At 38.7% G+C, this 15,745-nt stretch overlaps 3 protein-coding genes across 3 annotated transcripts; all 3 read left to right on the forward strand.

The window, feature by feature from the left end:
* The first annotated feature begins 2,588 nt into the window (after positions 1-2,588).
* LOC116189186 (B3 domain-containing protein At2g31720-like) lies at positions 2,589-3,824 on the forward strand. The gene has a single exon (XM_031518739.1). The coding sequence runs from the start codon at positions 2,640-2,642 to the stop codon at positions 3,618-3,620; it is 981 nt and encodes a 326-aa protein (XP_031374599.1). The 5' UTR covers positions 2,589-2,639; the 3' UTR covers positions 3,621-3,824.
* Positions 3,825-8,634: 4,810 nt separating this feature from the next.
* On the forward strand, positions 8,635-9,576 carry LOC116188826 (putative B3 domain-containing protein At2g27410). Its single transcript, XM_031518292.1, has one exon. It carries the CDS (start codon positions 8,635-8,637, stop codon positions 9,574-9,576), a length of 942 nt encoding a protein of 313 aa, XP_031374152.1.
* A 4,814-nt stretch (positions 9,577-14,390) lies between these two features.
* Positions 14,391-15,465, forward strand: LOC116188227 (putative B3 domain-containing protein At3g49610). The gene has a single exon (XM_031517441.1). It carries the CDS (start codon positions 14,445-14,447, stop codon positions 15,315-15,317), a length of 873 nt encoding a protein of 290 aa, XP_031373301.1. The 5' UTR covers positions 14,391-14,444; the 3' UTR covers positions 15,318-15,465.
* The last annotated feature ends 280 nt before the right edge of the window (positions 15,466-15,745 follow it).

Here is a 15,745-nt window from a genome sequence, read left to right on the forward strand (position 1 = left end):
GTTTCGCTCCAATTCATTTCAGTTAAAACACACGTTGACATATATAATAGTTTCAAACTATATATTTGTAATATATATATATATATATATATATTAGCTTCAAACTGAAATTTCAATTACGCCCACTTAGTACGAGAATTACATTAAGTAATTTACTAGTAATACAAGCCTATTGAATTTGCAATCTACTTTATTCATCAGAAATTGGAACCTATCAATGTCATTTTAGTTTCTTACGTGTTAAATATACATGAATATATATATATATATATTTCTCTATATGAATAATATGAAAAGATTTTCTAAGCTTTTTAATCGATACTTATGTGCTATTATATAAACCCAAAACTCATCCTTTGATCTCAATTTCACATTCCTGAAGTACACTTATCACATAAATTTCCTCCTCATGCAGTGTTTATTTATCATAACGCAACATGATTTTTGCAAACTTTAGATAAAAGAAAAGAGCAGCAAAGAGTTGCGGCAGAGATGGACGGTGGAGCCCAAAGTCGGCCACCATTACTTGGGCGAGGTCGCCGACTGCCTAAGATGTCCCCCAACGACTTCGATTGGGGGTGGTGGCCATTGTTTGGGCGGCCACTGCCTTGGTCGAGGTTGTCGACAACTTCTGAGAATGCCGACGACCTCTTCTAATTTGTCCCAATATTGACAATGATATATTCATATGATAAAATTACACTAAAATGAAAAGGTAAGTTTTAAAAAAGAAAAAAAAAAGTAAAGTAAGGATAAACTTTCATTCACGTCATGTTCTCATTTGTACATTACATAATTATCAAGCGATACTTATTATCATATCGTTGGAACTTAACATAAAATTTTTTATTTATACTCTGACATACGATGATAAATTTCATGGTATTTCATTGTCATTGGCATGATTTAAATTCGTCTTGGTAGAAATAATATTTGATTAAGAGTTATTTGTACCCCTATATAAAGTGAAATCTAAATTTGTAGCAAAAATTGGTAAAAACTAAAAAATAAAAAGTTGCGAAGGAAAAAGAAGGCCAAATATGAAGAGCCAACACATGGCTTCATATGGATTAGGATAGGGACCTGTTTGAATTTGTTGTATAGAAGAAAGATAGATAAATAGATAGATATATAGATAGATTGATTGATTGATTGTGTGAAGATTAGTGCAGAAATAGTGAAAATAGTATGTATCTTTCATACATAATTTTATTATATTACTATTTTTATAAATTCCTCACTGGTATTATAAATTATTGAGCTCATTTTCAATTAAAAAACTCAAACTAATAAGTTATGATATCCAATTTTTTATGAACTCATAAATTTCTAATTAGTATTTCAATGCGAGACAACAAACTCTCAACAATTCTCGGTAGTACTTATGCTGCTACTTAATAAAGCAGAGTATTAAAATTTTTGAAAAGAACGTGTAGTACCGCCCTAAAATTGTGCCATCAATAGTCACTTAAAAATATAATTATTATCATAAAAAATAAAATCCACAATTACAAAGATTCGAGTTGCCAAGAGACATGAAAGCTTCACGTATGCACAAGAACTATCTTCTAACATTACTCTATTAGTCGTATATTGCAATAAATATTGAGGGAAAAATTATAAATTAGCTAACATCCCTCGTCAAATTAGAGTTGCACTGCAAATTAACGTAACAGCATGAAACAAAAACGAGTGAGGTGAACTTGCGAATACTATTAGCCAGCTTACAATATAATACAAGAATATATTATGAGCCAGATAAAATTCAGAATTCAGGTTAGGTTGTGTATATGACTTGAATCAAGTACACAGTGGCAATAAAATGTGTGAATGTGAAGGAATTAGGAGACAGGTGATTGCATTATATTCAATTTGGAGACGAAGTAGGTGGCTGAATGCCACTAGCTAGCATTTTTAAATCCAGGTTGGAAGTTTAAGTCAAGATATACATACATATATATATATATATATGTATATATATAAAAGACGTTGGAACTAATTAAGCGGGTAAAGCCTAATTTTGGATTCGGTAAAACGATGCCACGTGACCATTGTGGATCTTTTGTATAATGCAAGACCTGATTAATTATCGACCCATATATGTAGTAATTTAATATCGATAATTAGAGGAACAAGAACCTCTCATTTTAATAGATATAAAAATAATTATGCCTATCAAGATTGTCGAAGAACAAACTCTCCTGGTGTTGGATTCCTTTCTTATTCTGAAAATATATTCAGAACAAGATTAACATAACAATATTTTCTTTCCGGAAAACTTTGTCAACATATTTTCAAATTTTGTTTTTCTTTTAAATTCTGAAATAGCTATTTTTTTGGGGGAAACAATAGAAGGATCACGTAGAGATATATTTGCTCCAGATTATATTAGGAAATTTCTGATTTCCTCATAATTAGTTCAAATTAGGAAATTGAATAATATTTGCAAAGCTTTGAACTCAGTTTCTGGTAAGGAACTTTTGCCCTAAACAATCAGATTCCCCTATATACTCGTGGGGTATCTCTCGATCTATATATATCCATGTCTGTGTCCAGTATAGAGCATATCTTCTCCTCCTAAATATTTATGTCTTTTCTATCTTAAATCAACTCTCCTCACGTTCTCCGTGAAGTCGACGATGAAGAAGCTGTTGGTGGCCGAGGAAGACGAAGGTCGAGTGATCAGTCAAGATGAAGAAGGCTGTCGACCCATTGTAAAGAAGAAGCGTATGCAATTCTCTGCTTCGGAGATGGAGGAATGGGAGAAACCTCTGTCGTCCGAAGATTTTACTGAGGAAGATACTGACGGTTGGATCAAGTGTGACTTCTTATTTTGCACAGTGAAACGTTACAAGAAGCGAGAACGGCTAATGAGAGAGAAGAGGTTGAAACAGAGTACCCTGTCCCGCCCGATCGACGTCTACTCCAAGACTGATGCTGCTGCTAATGAGAAGCAGGAAAATTCGAAGGGAGGGCCAAAATCGAAACAATCTAGGGGATGCGTCAGAGAGAAGAAAAAGGCCAGCGACGTCTTTGAGATGAAATCAGTACGACTGATCGACGAAGAACGCCAGGAGCCTACACAAACCATGATAAAGAGGCCGAGGAAGGCTGCTGTCGGGACGCCCGAGCCAGACAGGGAGATCCCTCAGGACATCAAGAACAAGATTATTGAGGGCCTGGGAGGGATGCTTCTCAGGAACAGCATCGAGGGCAGTGGAGGAACTGACATTCTACTTGTCTGCGAGAAGTATCTGACTGCGAGCGACGTCAAGAAAGAAGAAAGCCGTCTCTTGATGCCCGAGTCGGTGATCAAATCGTCCTCGTTCCTGAATGATCAAGAGCGGGAATTACTCAAGACCCGTGTCGGGAACACGAACAAGATGAGAGAGATTCCGGTCAAACTGCTAGAGCCCACCCTCACGAGTTGTGATCTGGGACTGAGGAGGTGGGAGATGAGGAAGAACGGGGGCAAGTCCTCCACGGTCTCGTACGTGCTTGCTCGCGGGTGGAATGGAGTGGTGGCGCGGAATGATCTCAAGAAGGGCGATCTAGTTCAAGTGTGGTCATTTCGGGTCGGGCTGGAACTTGGTCTCGCTATGATCGCAAAGCATAATTGAGGGAGAATAGATCAGATCACGTATGATCGATCATTGTCAGTCGGCCACTAATTTGCATGCGGATCTAGAGCTGAAGGATCAATTGATTAGGGTTTCAGGTTAAATCTTTAATTTGTCGTGTCTTTTGGCTCCTAAGTTCTTGAATGGCGGCTTCTTACTTAGTTCGAATTCATGTGGTGACGAGAGAAAGACTCTGACGTCCACCGATTACACAATATAAAGATCGATTTCTTTTAGTTTAATGGATGCTATCGTTGATATTTCTCCTACTTTGTTTGCAACTTTTGTTTGATTAATATTTCCGTTGATCAATCTTTTATCTCCCCTTTTGCATATATATATATATATATGTATGCGAGTTGCAATTTTGGGTCGGTTTCTAATTAAACGGGATCTCCATACGCACTTAATTATGTTATTTTGGCACCAAATTAGAACCCCGAGTTAGTAATGAGATGCAGTTCGTGCAGAAGGACCTTGTTTTCAGTAGAGGATCGAGTCGCCGGTGCAGTATGGCGTGTTGATTTTCGTAGCTACTGGGTTGGACGCGGTTGCTTGTTGGGGACCGTTGTCGTCAAATTCAAAAACTATCGAGTTAACGGCTAGTATAAGCAGAAAAACGAAAAAGGGCCCAATTCAGCCGGTCCAAGCCCTGGACCGACCCGACCCATAGTGAATCGGGTTGACCACTATCAGTAGAAGGCGCGAGCTTTCAATTCTTTCTCCCAATCTCTTTCTCCAATTCAATTCTTCGAAATTTGTTAATTTCATTGAACAGGCGATTGCCTCTTTGATCATTGAACATCGATTAGTTTAGTTGCGTGGAATGATGGGGAACATTGCCCCTCTTGATTTTGTGGGTATTTCATATGTTTGATGGATGGTGGATTTTGATCAATTGGACATCGATTGTTTCTGGGTTTTCCTGCGATATCGATTATTTCTGGGTTTTCTTTGAGAACTCGCAACGATATCGTATTAATGTATTCTGATCGAATGGTTTCTTCAAATGCAGCTTAAATGTTCTCTTGTCCTGCGATATCGATTATTTTTATCACACGGATTTTGGTTGATTGGGCATCGATCAATCCGGCACCGATTATTTCTGGGCTTTCCCGCTATATCGATTATTTCATCACACGGATTTTGATCAATCGGGCATCGATTATTTCTGGGTTTTCCTGCGATATCGATTGAATCTGGTGCAAAGTTGATAGCTTACTTTGAGAACTCGCAACGATCTGTTAATCTCGATCCCCTCCCTGAAACTGATGATAGTGAGTGAAAGTTAGGTGGATGAACTGATGAAAAATTTACCGGATGATTGCTGGAAGTGGGCAAAGTGGCTCGTGTGATTTTGTGATGGAAATTTTTGAAGCTTGGAAGGTGCCGCAAATTTTCGAGCTCTGCAAATCAGTTTTAGCAAATCTGTAGCTAAGTTTGCTTAGGGAAGGTTCCCTTTGGTCGTTTTAGCCTACTTCACTTGTAAGTCAGAACATAGACATCTTTATGTGTCCTGCGTTGAGATTTCAGTGGCAAGGGGAACATTTCTCCTTATGGGCGTGTTGCAGCAATGTCTACTCTGACCATGAATTTGTGCCATAAGTTTTTATTTCATTTTCTTTTTAATTTCTTATGATGTGGCGAAATTATTATAATGCATATTACAGTTATACTATGGGAAAAAATGAAGACCAGGGAGAATCATGGTACAGTCATGTAACTGCAGCCACTGTTGCTCCCGATTACCGGAGGCAACAAGTAGCCAAGAAACTAAAGAATCCGCTTGAAGACATTATTTAGTGACAAAATGTAAGAGCTATGAACTTAATGTTGAACTATCCTAGATTCATCTGTGACCTCTATATCATTAGAGAACTTATATGATTTATCTCCTGCTTGCTTGTAATTTTTTTTTTCTTTCTTTTTCCTTTTTGGTGTGTACCCTTACTTGTATTTTACCTGGAGGGAGAGGAACTTGGTGGTTCATACTGGTGAGAGGCCTTCCGTAGATAGGATTTGGCATCGATAAGATGCTCTATAAGATGCAGGATAATGGGAATCACCAGAGGAAACTGTTATCTGATTGGGGCATATGTCGGTCTCAACAGTTTTCCTAATGCATTTCATCGTGGAAAGCAAGTGAAAAGTCTTCTGAGCAAACAGTTTTACTAGTTAGGTTCTGTAGAAAGAGTCAAAGATTATCTTGTAATGGCAGCTTATTATTGTATAACCTTATAGTACTCCTGGCTTCTTCCGCTTGAATTTCAGCTTTTTAAATGTGTCATAAGTAACACATCTAACAATGATCAGCAAACATGGGAGCTAATCTGGATTATGGATTGCCTTCTGAAGGTGAAAAACTTCTTTTGAAAGGTATGTTAAAACATTCTTCCTACTTTTTCGAATTTAGCAAGAAGGAAAATTCCCGTTGCCGATAGATATCAGTTTTGTGGAGAGGAAGAACTGCAGAGCATGCCTTGTTGTTATGCGAGTTGGGGAGATGAATAGTGTTTGCTGTTATGGGGACTAGGATTGAAAGAGAGAAGATCAGTAGACTCATTATTTGGATAAACGAAATGGTGGATGAATGCAAAATGAAAGGGTCTTGACAGAATTGATCTCACAAGAAAACTGTCCTTCACACTATGGCTTTTGTGGAAGGAGAAGTGTGCTGCTGTGCGTGAGGCAAGGAATCCAATGCCTAATACCTGTTTTTCAGAGGCTCGACAGGGATATTAAAGGATTTGAAAGATAAGCAAACTGAAGGAAAGAAGGCCGATCCGTCGGCACATTGACACAAGGCAGGACCTCCTGAGAAGCTGCAGAGACCGGCGGCAGGGTTCCTGAAATTGAATTGTGATGCAGCTCTTGATATGCAAGTTTTTTTGAAGCTGGAATTGGTGTTGTAGCCAGGAACTCTTCTTCGGGGGACCTTGCGGGAGGCTATTGCAGAAGGACCTTGTGCTGCTGTTGGAGGCCGTGGCCACTTTCGATTAGAGAAATGGAACCAAAAGTTCTATTCAAATTGGCTAGCAGGAGAAATGGACCCATCCTGGCAGATCAGGCGAACTGCCGCCGAGATTAGAGAAAGCAGGATGTTCTTCTCCCATCTACATATGAGTCTGATCAAGAAAAGTGGTAACGAAAGGCAGATTGGATTTCCAATCAGTCCAGGAAGGGAATGAGTGAAGAAAAATTGGGCTTCTATTCCCCATTTCCTTTTCCAGTAACTTTAATTTTAATAAAATGAGGTTTCCTTTGGCCGAAAAGAAAACAATGGGAAGCAACTCTGTTCATTTTTCTCTTATTTACTAATATACTAATTTGCTTATGGGGTTACTTCTTTGTTAGTCCCGCAGCTTGGTTATGTAATCTACAGACGAGTGCAACGCTATTATTCCGGGGAAGAAGATGCATTAGGTAAGAGGAATACCCTTCAAATCTCAACATGTTCTTCATTTTCAGATATGTGAAAAGCGGTATCTCGGAATGTTGAGAAGAAATCTTTTTTCAATCCCTCAAACGCTCATTTACTCGTGACGAGTTGGAGTATGATCAGATACGGTTTCACTCCCCTTCTAAAAATCTTTTTCTTTAGCAAAGATGGTAGCGATCTAATTCCTTTGTTTGGGCCTACAAAGAGCTATTTTAGGACTTGCAATGTTCGGTGTACAAGCTGGACGTGATTGTGTTGGGTCTGAGCAAATGTTCATATCGTATCTCGCAAATCCATTCCATTTTCGTCGATCCTCATCATTCGTGCTCTGTTTATTATCTAGGGGGACTTAACATGCGCTGTTCCGCATAAAATCCTGATGTGATTTCTTGTGAACATATATATGTATCCAATGAGGTACATTGAACGTGCATATATATATGTATCCAATGAGGTACCATTAATCTTTTCATAGGAGAAACTAAGCCGAAGAAAAGTACTCATGCGAATAGCACCACGGAGCGTCCAGTCATTTAACCGGTCCTCAATGGCCAGTCACTATGTGATTTGCACCAGATGCAATCAAGCCGGTGGTATCGGCATTATTCGTCTATTTCCTTGCACTGAATTGTGATTAAGCGTATCCTCTCATTATAGGACATGATTCAGAAACGGAGAACATGACTCCCAACAACACAAGGACGAACAGAAAGGGGAAAGCCTTTTTTGGACATGCAGAATGGGTAAAGCCGTTTAAGTCACGATATACATATAAAAGACGTTAGAATTGATTAAGCGGTAAAACAATGCCACATGACCATTGTGGATCTTTTGTATAATACAAGACCTGATTAATTATCGACCTATATAGGCAGTAATTTAAAGAACATGACTTAGGAGATGGTAATAATATGGATAATTAGAGGAACAGGAACCTCTTATTTTAATAGATGTAAAAATAATTATGCCTATCAAGATTATGGAAGAACAAAACCTCCTGGTGTTGGATTCCTTCTAGCACCATAAGATATGCCGCAGTTGATATCTTTACAAATACGCAAAAGGAAAAAAAAATCACGTACGGCTATTATGTTCTATAGTCAATATAATTTTCTCGGTGAGGTTAACTTATAGGTGTGTTCTTACCTTACTGAGTAATACTGCTTTCTCTCAACGGGTCCTTCCGGGGAGATCTCGATATTTCTTTCCGGAAAATATTGTCAACATATTTTCAAAGTTTGTTTTTCTTTTAAATTCTGAAATAGCTATTTTTTTGGGTGAACAATAGAAGGATCACGTAGAGATATATTTGCTCCATATTATATTAGGAAATTTCTGATTTCCTCATAATTAGTTCAAATTAGGAAATTGAATAATATTTGCAAAGCTTTGAACTCAGTTTCTGGTAAGGAATTTTTGCCCTAAACAATCAGATTCCCCTATATACTCGTGGGGTATCTCTCGATCTATATATACCCATGTCTGTGTCCAGTATAGAGCATATCTTCACCTCCTAAATATTTCTGTCATTTCTATCTGAAATCAACTCTCCTCACGTTCTCCGTGAAGTCGACGATGAAGAAGCTGTTGGTGGCCGAGGAAGGCGAAGGTCGAGTGATCAGTCAAGATGAAGAAGGCTGTCGACCCATTGTCAAGATGAAGCGTATGCAATTGTCTGCTTCGGAGATGGAGGAATGGCAGAAACCTCTGTCGTCCGAAGATTTTGCTGAGGAAGATACTGAGGGTTGGATCAAGTGTGACTTCTTATTTTGCACAATGAAACGTTACAAGATGCGAGAACGGCTAATGAGAGAGAAGAGGTTGAAACAGAATACCCTGTCCCACCCAATCGACGTCTACTCCAGGACTGATGCTGCTGCTAATGAGAAGCAGGAAAATTCGAAGGGTGGGCCAAAATCGAAACAATCTAGGGGATGCGTCAGAGCGAAGAAAAAGGCCAGCGACGTCTTTGAGATGCAATCAGTACGACTGATCGACGAAGAACGCCAGGAGCCTACACAAACCATGATAAAGAGGCCAAGGAAGGCAGCTGTCAGGCCGCCCGAGCCAGACAGGGAGATCCCTCAGGACGTCAAGAACAAGATTATTGAGGGCCTGGGAGGGAGCGAGATTCTCTTTGTGTGCGAGAAGCATCTCACCAAGAGCGATTGTGACCGGAATGAACACCGTCTCATGATGACCGAGAAAATGATCAGCTGGTTGCCCTCGTTCTTGAGTGATGACGAGAAAGAATTCCTCAAGATTCGTGGTGAGAAGAATAAATTGAACGAGATACCAGTCGAGATGCTGGAGCCCACGCTCAACACTTGCAGACTGGCACTTAGGAGGTGGGAGATGAAGAAGCCTGGGAAGTCCTCCTCCGTCGCGTTCGTGCTCGCAGACGGGTGGAATGATGTGGTGGCGCGGAATGGCCTCAACGTGGGGGATCATGTCGAGGTGTGGTCGTTTCGGCGCCTGTCGCAGCTCTGTCTTGCTCTGATCACAACGCGTAATTAAGGAAGAAGATCGCAAAGCGCAAAGTGATCATCAACACATCTGATCAGTTGGCCACTTAGTTAATTGCATGCGGAGTCGAAGCATTATTAGGGTTTAGTTAATCTGCCGGTGTTTTCGGATTGTACATATTAATCGTTAATACACAATGTAGACAAATTTGGATTCTCCCTTACAACATCTATATCTCATGGGAGATGACCTTCTAGCAATTATTGGTTGTGGTAAGAAATTATAGACTTCAAAATAAAAATTAGGAAACTCAATTACATTCAACATGCATGCTTAGTCCAGATCGTGATCGATTGGGAAATTCCCTATTCACACGTGCACCAAAATGTGGGCGAAGTGACGGACGCAGGGGTGGAGGAGCATATCATAATCAAATGATGTATGGCAGAAGTGATACTGATAGATCCACTGCCCACCTGAGACCTCAACCGTGGCGTGTGATTGTAACCGATGTTGAAGAATCGAAGCGGACTTAGAAATGGTTGCAGAGAAATGATGTCTTGAAGGCTTTTTTTATACATATCGGGGAGTGTTAAGCTTTTGGCGGGTACTATGCTATCAGTTTTCTAGGGTTAAAGAAGAGTAATTTTTTCCAAAAAATAGACGGTACTATGAGCTCGAACAAGATTAGCAGAACGTATATGAGACTTGTGCTCTTACTGATCCTACATCATCGGTAATGGTTCTAATGGACAAATCCTATATTTGTTTAAAAGAGCTTCCACATTGACACCGTGTCACTGGAATACGTGGTTCCCCCGCATTTGATACGTGCGGGGCCCGCAAAGCATTTTCTCACCGTGTCAAGTGAATGGTCATTCCTAGTCAAACTAGAAATTGAAAATAATGTTTCAATGGGCGTTTAGTAAAACAAGTACACAATCTAGAAATGAAACATGACCATCCAAATGTAATGAATGACCATTCATTCCGAGGACCAACCTGCCGGGTAGTACTTGCTTAAAAGTACTAATTTCTCAAAATTGCACTTATATCAAGAACTCATATAGTAGACTAGCTAAATGGACAATTAGAATAAATAAGATGCAGACATACCTTCTAAAGGCATCTCCTTTTTCCCTTATTTCGTTTCAATCACGCTAAGTACTCAGAGCAAATTTTTATTCTAACGTCCATATTTGCTATAACAGAAACAATTTCCTTTGTTTACAACTACCTCTATCAGATATATAAATAAATTTAATGAAATTAATTCATTTTATACTTACCAAAAAAGGAGTTAACTCATTTTAATATATCATAGATATTAACTTTCATAGATTGATTTTTTTTTTGGTTCCTAATTATCGGGATCTTATAAATTTATTAGGTATGAGTTATGACGTTAATATATATATATATATATATATATAGAAAATGATTAAATAATAATAATATTTTGCTTAAATAAAAAAAGGAAAAGATGGACGAAAGGATTGAGAGACCGATTAAAACCAAAGATAACATTGTGGAGAAATATTCTAACAATCTAATCACACCCACTTCATCATTATTTTTTTCCATAAATTTATAGAGATAAAAGTTGATTGTAATATTGTTTTGAGAAAAAAATGCACGGGTATCAAAATGACAATCTACTGCTCTTATGTAGGATGCAATGGATAGTTAATTAATATATAGATAGTTAAGATGTTAATTTTGAAATTTTTTAGGATGGTATAGGAAGAAATAAAAAAGGGATGGAAATGAAAATAATCAAAACTTGTGGGTAAAATCAGAAAAAGTAAAAAAAAAAAAAAAAGATGAGTGAGAAAAGGAAATATGGGACAGGTATCCTATTGTAGCTTAGCATTGAGAAACAATAGCTTTACTATATAGAGAGAGATTTTGCGAATTCAATGCACATGAAGTCTAACTGAATGTAGAAAATCGAACGTGAATTTGTTCAAGCGATTCGATACTTATTTCGCTTAAGTAAAGTTTTAGGTTAGAGTATTTGTGAATGTAAAAAATTTACGCTGTGCGAGCTTTATCCCTTAATGGACCGACTCAGATCGACTGTATTAATCGTGGTTTAATTGGACTTCTAAATACTAAGATTTACACCGAAAAAAAAGCATACGAAGTCTATGTGCCTTCTCAATAGAAATCATGGTGTCATCAACCCATGCAAATTTCAATTTTAAGTTTAAGCAATTTATTACAGTGGCATTGTATTCTACAAATTAATTTAATAAATGCTATACAAGAATGACGATCTAACCCCGCATGTCGACACTCTCAATCAAGCAAAATGAATAATGAAGGCAGAGGCTTAATGACTCTGTTGCCAAATGTGGGAGCAAACACGAAATTTCCACTGAATATTTAGAGCGCCCGATTAATAGCTGAAGCAAGATTTAGAATAATTTTCAGGGAGGTTGGAATAATGTGGTGGCGCGGAACGGCCTCAAGGAGGCTGATCCTGTCCAGATGTGGTCATTTCGGCCTGAGACTCGGCTCTGTCTAGCTCTGATCGTGTCACATAATTAAGGAAGAAGATCACGAAGTCAAGTGATCATCAGCATTCTGAAACGCATCCGATCAATTGGCCACTTAGTTAATTGCATGCGGAGTTAAAGCATTCTTAGGGTTCTTGTTGGCTTCTTCGGATTCTTGAAGATTTAGTAGATAAGTAGAATTTCAGTAATTTTCAATTCGTTCATGTGATTCAGTGACCGCATGAATGTCGATAATGGGTGTGAATATTATTAATAGTTGTTTTAGTTCAGTAAAGATCTTTAATTTCTAACTTTCTTGCAACTTTTGTTAGCCTAATGAGCAATTTGTCTAAATTGTGTATTCTAATTATCTTCCTAGCGGGATGGACATCAAATTTTGTGCCAATTAGGCTTTTTTCTTATTACATAGGCGTGAATCTGTGAAGCGTGCCACAATTTCGTGATGGAGATTCGGCTTCTAGCAAGATCGGATCCTCTAAGATTCTTATTGGCAACATGATACTGCATGTGTTTCCGTATATTAGCTGTTTTCTACAGGAGAAGGGCGAGTGGGATCACAGTATGTATACATGTACACATACAATTCTTCCTGTTGGAGTGAGCAAGGTGTCCATGACCCTCATCATGAGGTTTTCTCGGTGATTTCAATATTTTTTTTGTTACAATATTGTTAACATTTTCAGTTCTTGATTTTTTTTTGTCCCTCTTTTAATGTTATATCAAAACAACGTCAATATCATAACGAAAGAGGGTATAGTACAATGGCGCACGAACTCGCTGTCACTAACATATTCCAGGTTCGATACTCAGTGGATCTACTTGTGTCCATTTATTAACTTTAAAAATTTTTATTTTATTATACTAATCTCACAGCCTCCCATGAAACTGGAAAAAAAAAGAATGCTATTGTTTTCGAATCATATATATATATATTAATCGTTAATACACAATATAGACAAATTTATATTTTCTCTTACAACATATATCTTAGGGGAGATGACCTTCTAGCAATTATTGGCAGCGCTAAGAAATTATAGACTTTAAATTAGGAAATATTTAGTTTTCAAAATCCGTATTAGGAAATCGATTGGGAAATTCCTATTTACACGTGCAATAAATTGTAGGCGAAGTGACAGGTGCAGTGGGTGGAGGAACGGATCATAATCAAAAGATGCATGGCAGAGGGGACGGGGCTCGATGAAGGTCCATGGCCACCTGAGACGTCACCGCAGCGAGTGATCGTAACCGACGTTGAAGAATCGGAGAGGAATTAGAAATGGTAGCAAAGAAATGATGCCTTGTTTAGCAGCACGTAGATGAGACTTAAGTGCTTAGTGATCCTAGATCATCAGTAATGGGCAGATTCAATTACAATTAAAAATTCAATTGAGGCGCATACGACTTGCGGATCTTAAAGCACTAGAGAACATATGAGGGTTTTCCGTAAAACCGAGTCTCTTAGAGGAGACATATGCCCCAGCCTTTCGATGTATAACCGGAAGGAAGCCCGATATACAAATTAATTAAGATGAGTTGTAATTTTTCTAGACGCCAATTAGAAGGACGACAAACAAGAACAACGTTTATAACCTGACGTATTAGACGTCAGGTGATTTGATGTGCTCTCTACTTGTCATGTCTGATGGGCAAAACCGGCTGTAATATCAAAAACGGCAATTATATATATGCTTACCTACATATATATATATATATAAGTGTGTATATACGGATATACGAACATATATATGTGTCTCTGTGTGTGTTCTATTGTCAATGTTTCTAATTCTTGCTTAACGTAACTTTAATTTTTATTATTTTCAAATTGTTTTATAATACTAATATATATGATTTAGTTAAATTTCAGGTGTCTCGTTGTATTCCGAAATTTGTGATCCAGTCTTAACTAACAAGTTACATACTACATAGTACGTACTTATAATGTACTTGTTACTAATCAATGGTTGATTTGTTGTTATAAAATGAAAAGATTTCTTGGCAAAAAGAAAAAAAAATGAAATTAGCATATAATAAATAAATATTCTCTCGTGCACGCCCATAATATAAATAAATATCCTCTTGGAATTTGATATATAATACTAGAAAATGACTGCAGCAATAATCATCAGATTTAGAGTTGGAAATATAATATCTTATGTATAGTTTAAATTAGGAAACTAATAGAGATTTCCCTATGTGAAATTTCCTAAATTATATGCGTGAGACATACGGAGCAACATACATATATATATATATATATATATAAAACGGTAGTATTAGTAACCCTTCATCACTAGCTTAGGGCACCGACTTCCCAATCATTGAATTCCGAGATATATTCCCCGTCGTCTCTTTTCTTGATTGCGGGCACTACGTTCAGTTGCCAATTAGTGTGGACTAATGTTATTGTCTGGTTCTGGGAATATGATGAAGACCGAGGAGTTGCTGGAGAAAGACCTGTGCCTCGATGATTTCGACGGGATTGATGACACTCGGGGTTGGACGAGTTTCGATGTCTTGGTGCACGTTTCCTTGGTGGCACGGGATCGTTACCTGAAGCAACAACAGGCTATCGTTGATCAGTACGCTACTGACAACGCTGATGACAAGCGGCAAAGCTCGATGATGGCAAGAGAAACGAAATCGAATCCACCCCGTGGTTGCATCTTGGGAATGACAAAGAAGAGGACCAGAGGTGCCTTTGAGGGACAATCTACAGCACCGACCAAAGAAGAGCCTTCACGTCATCTGACCATCAAGAAGCCGAGGAAGGCTGCTGTACTTGTCTGGAATGTGATGCCCTCCATTGACTTCCGGATCGGGCCAGACAGGGATCTCCCTCAAGATGTCAGGAACAGCATCGAGGGCTCTGGAGGAACTGACATTCTACTTGTCTGCGAGAAGTATCTGACTGCGAGTGACGTCAAGAAAGAAGAGAGCCGTCTCCTGATGCCCGAGTCGGTGATCAAATCGTCCTCGTTCCTGAATGATCAAGAGCGGGAATTACTCAAGACCCGTGTCGGGAACACGAACAAGATGAGAGAGATTCCGGTCAAACTGCTGGAGCCCACCCTCACGAGTTGTGATCTGGGACTGAGGAGGTGGGAGATGAGGAAGAACGGGGGCAAGTCCTCCACGGTCTCGTACGTGCTCGCTCGCGGGTGGAATGGAGTGGTGGCGCGTAATGATCTCAAGAAGGGCGATCTAGTTCAGGTGTGGTCTTTTCGGGTCGGGCTGGAACTCGGTCTCGCTCTGATCGCAATGCATAATTGAGGGAGAATAGATCAGATCACGTATGAACGATCATTGTCAGTTGGCCACTAATTTGCTTGCGGATCAAGTGCTGAAGGATCAATTGATTAGGGTTTCTGGTTAAATCTTTAATTTGTTGCGTCTTTTAGTTCCTAAATTCTTGAATCGATTACCCAATATAAAGATCGATTTCTGTTGATCAATCTTTTATCTCCCCTTCTGCATATATATGCAAGAATCGATTAAATACGTCGCAATTTTGGATTGGGTTCTAATTAAACAAGATCTCCATACACGCTTAATTATTTTATTTTAGCACGGAATTAGAACCCCATGAGATGCAGTTCGTACACTAGGACCTTGTTATCGGTAGAGGATCGAGTCGCGGGTGCAGTATGGCGTGTTGATTTTCCTAGCTGCTGGGTTGGACGCGGTTGCCTGTTGTGGAC

The sequence above is a fragment of the Punica granatum genome, chromosome 8 (assembly GCF_007655135.1).
Source record: "Punica granatum isolate Tunisia-2019 chromosome 8, ASM765513v2, whole genome shotgun sequence".
Taxonomy (NCBI): Eukaryota; Viridiplantae; Streptophyta; class Magnoliopsida; order Myrtales; family Lythraceae; genus Punica; species Punica granatum.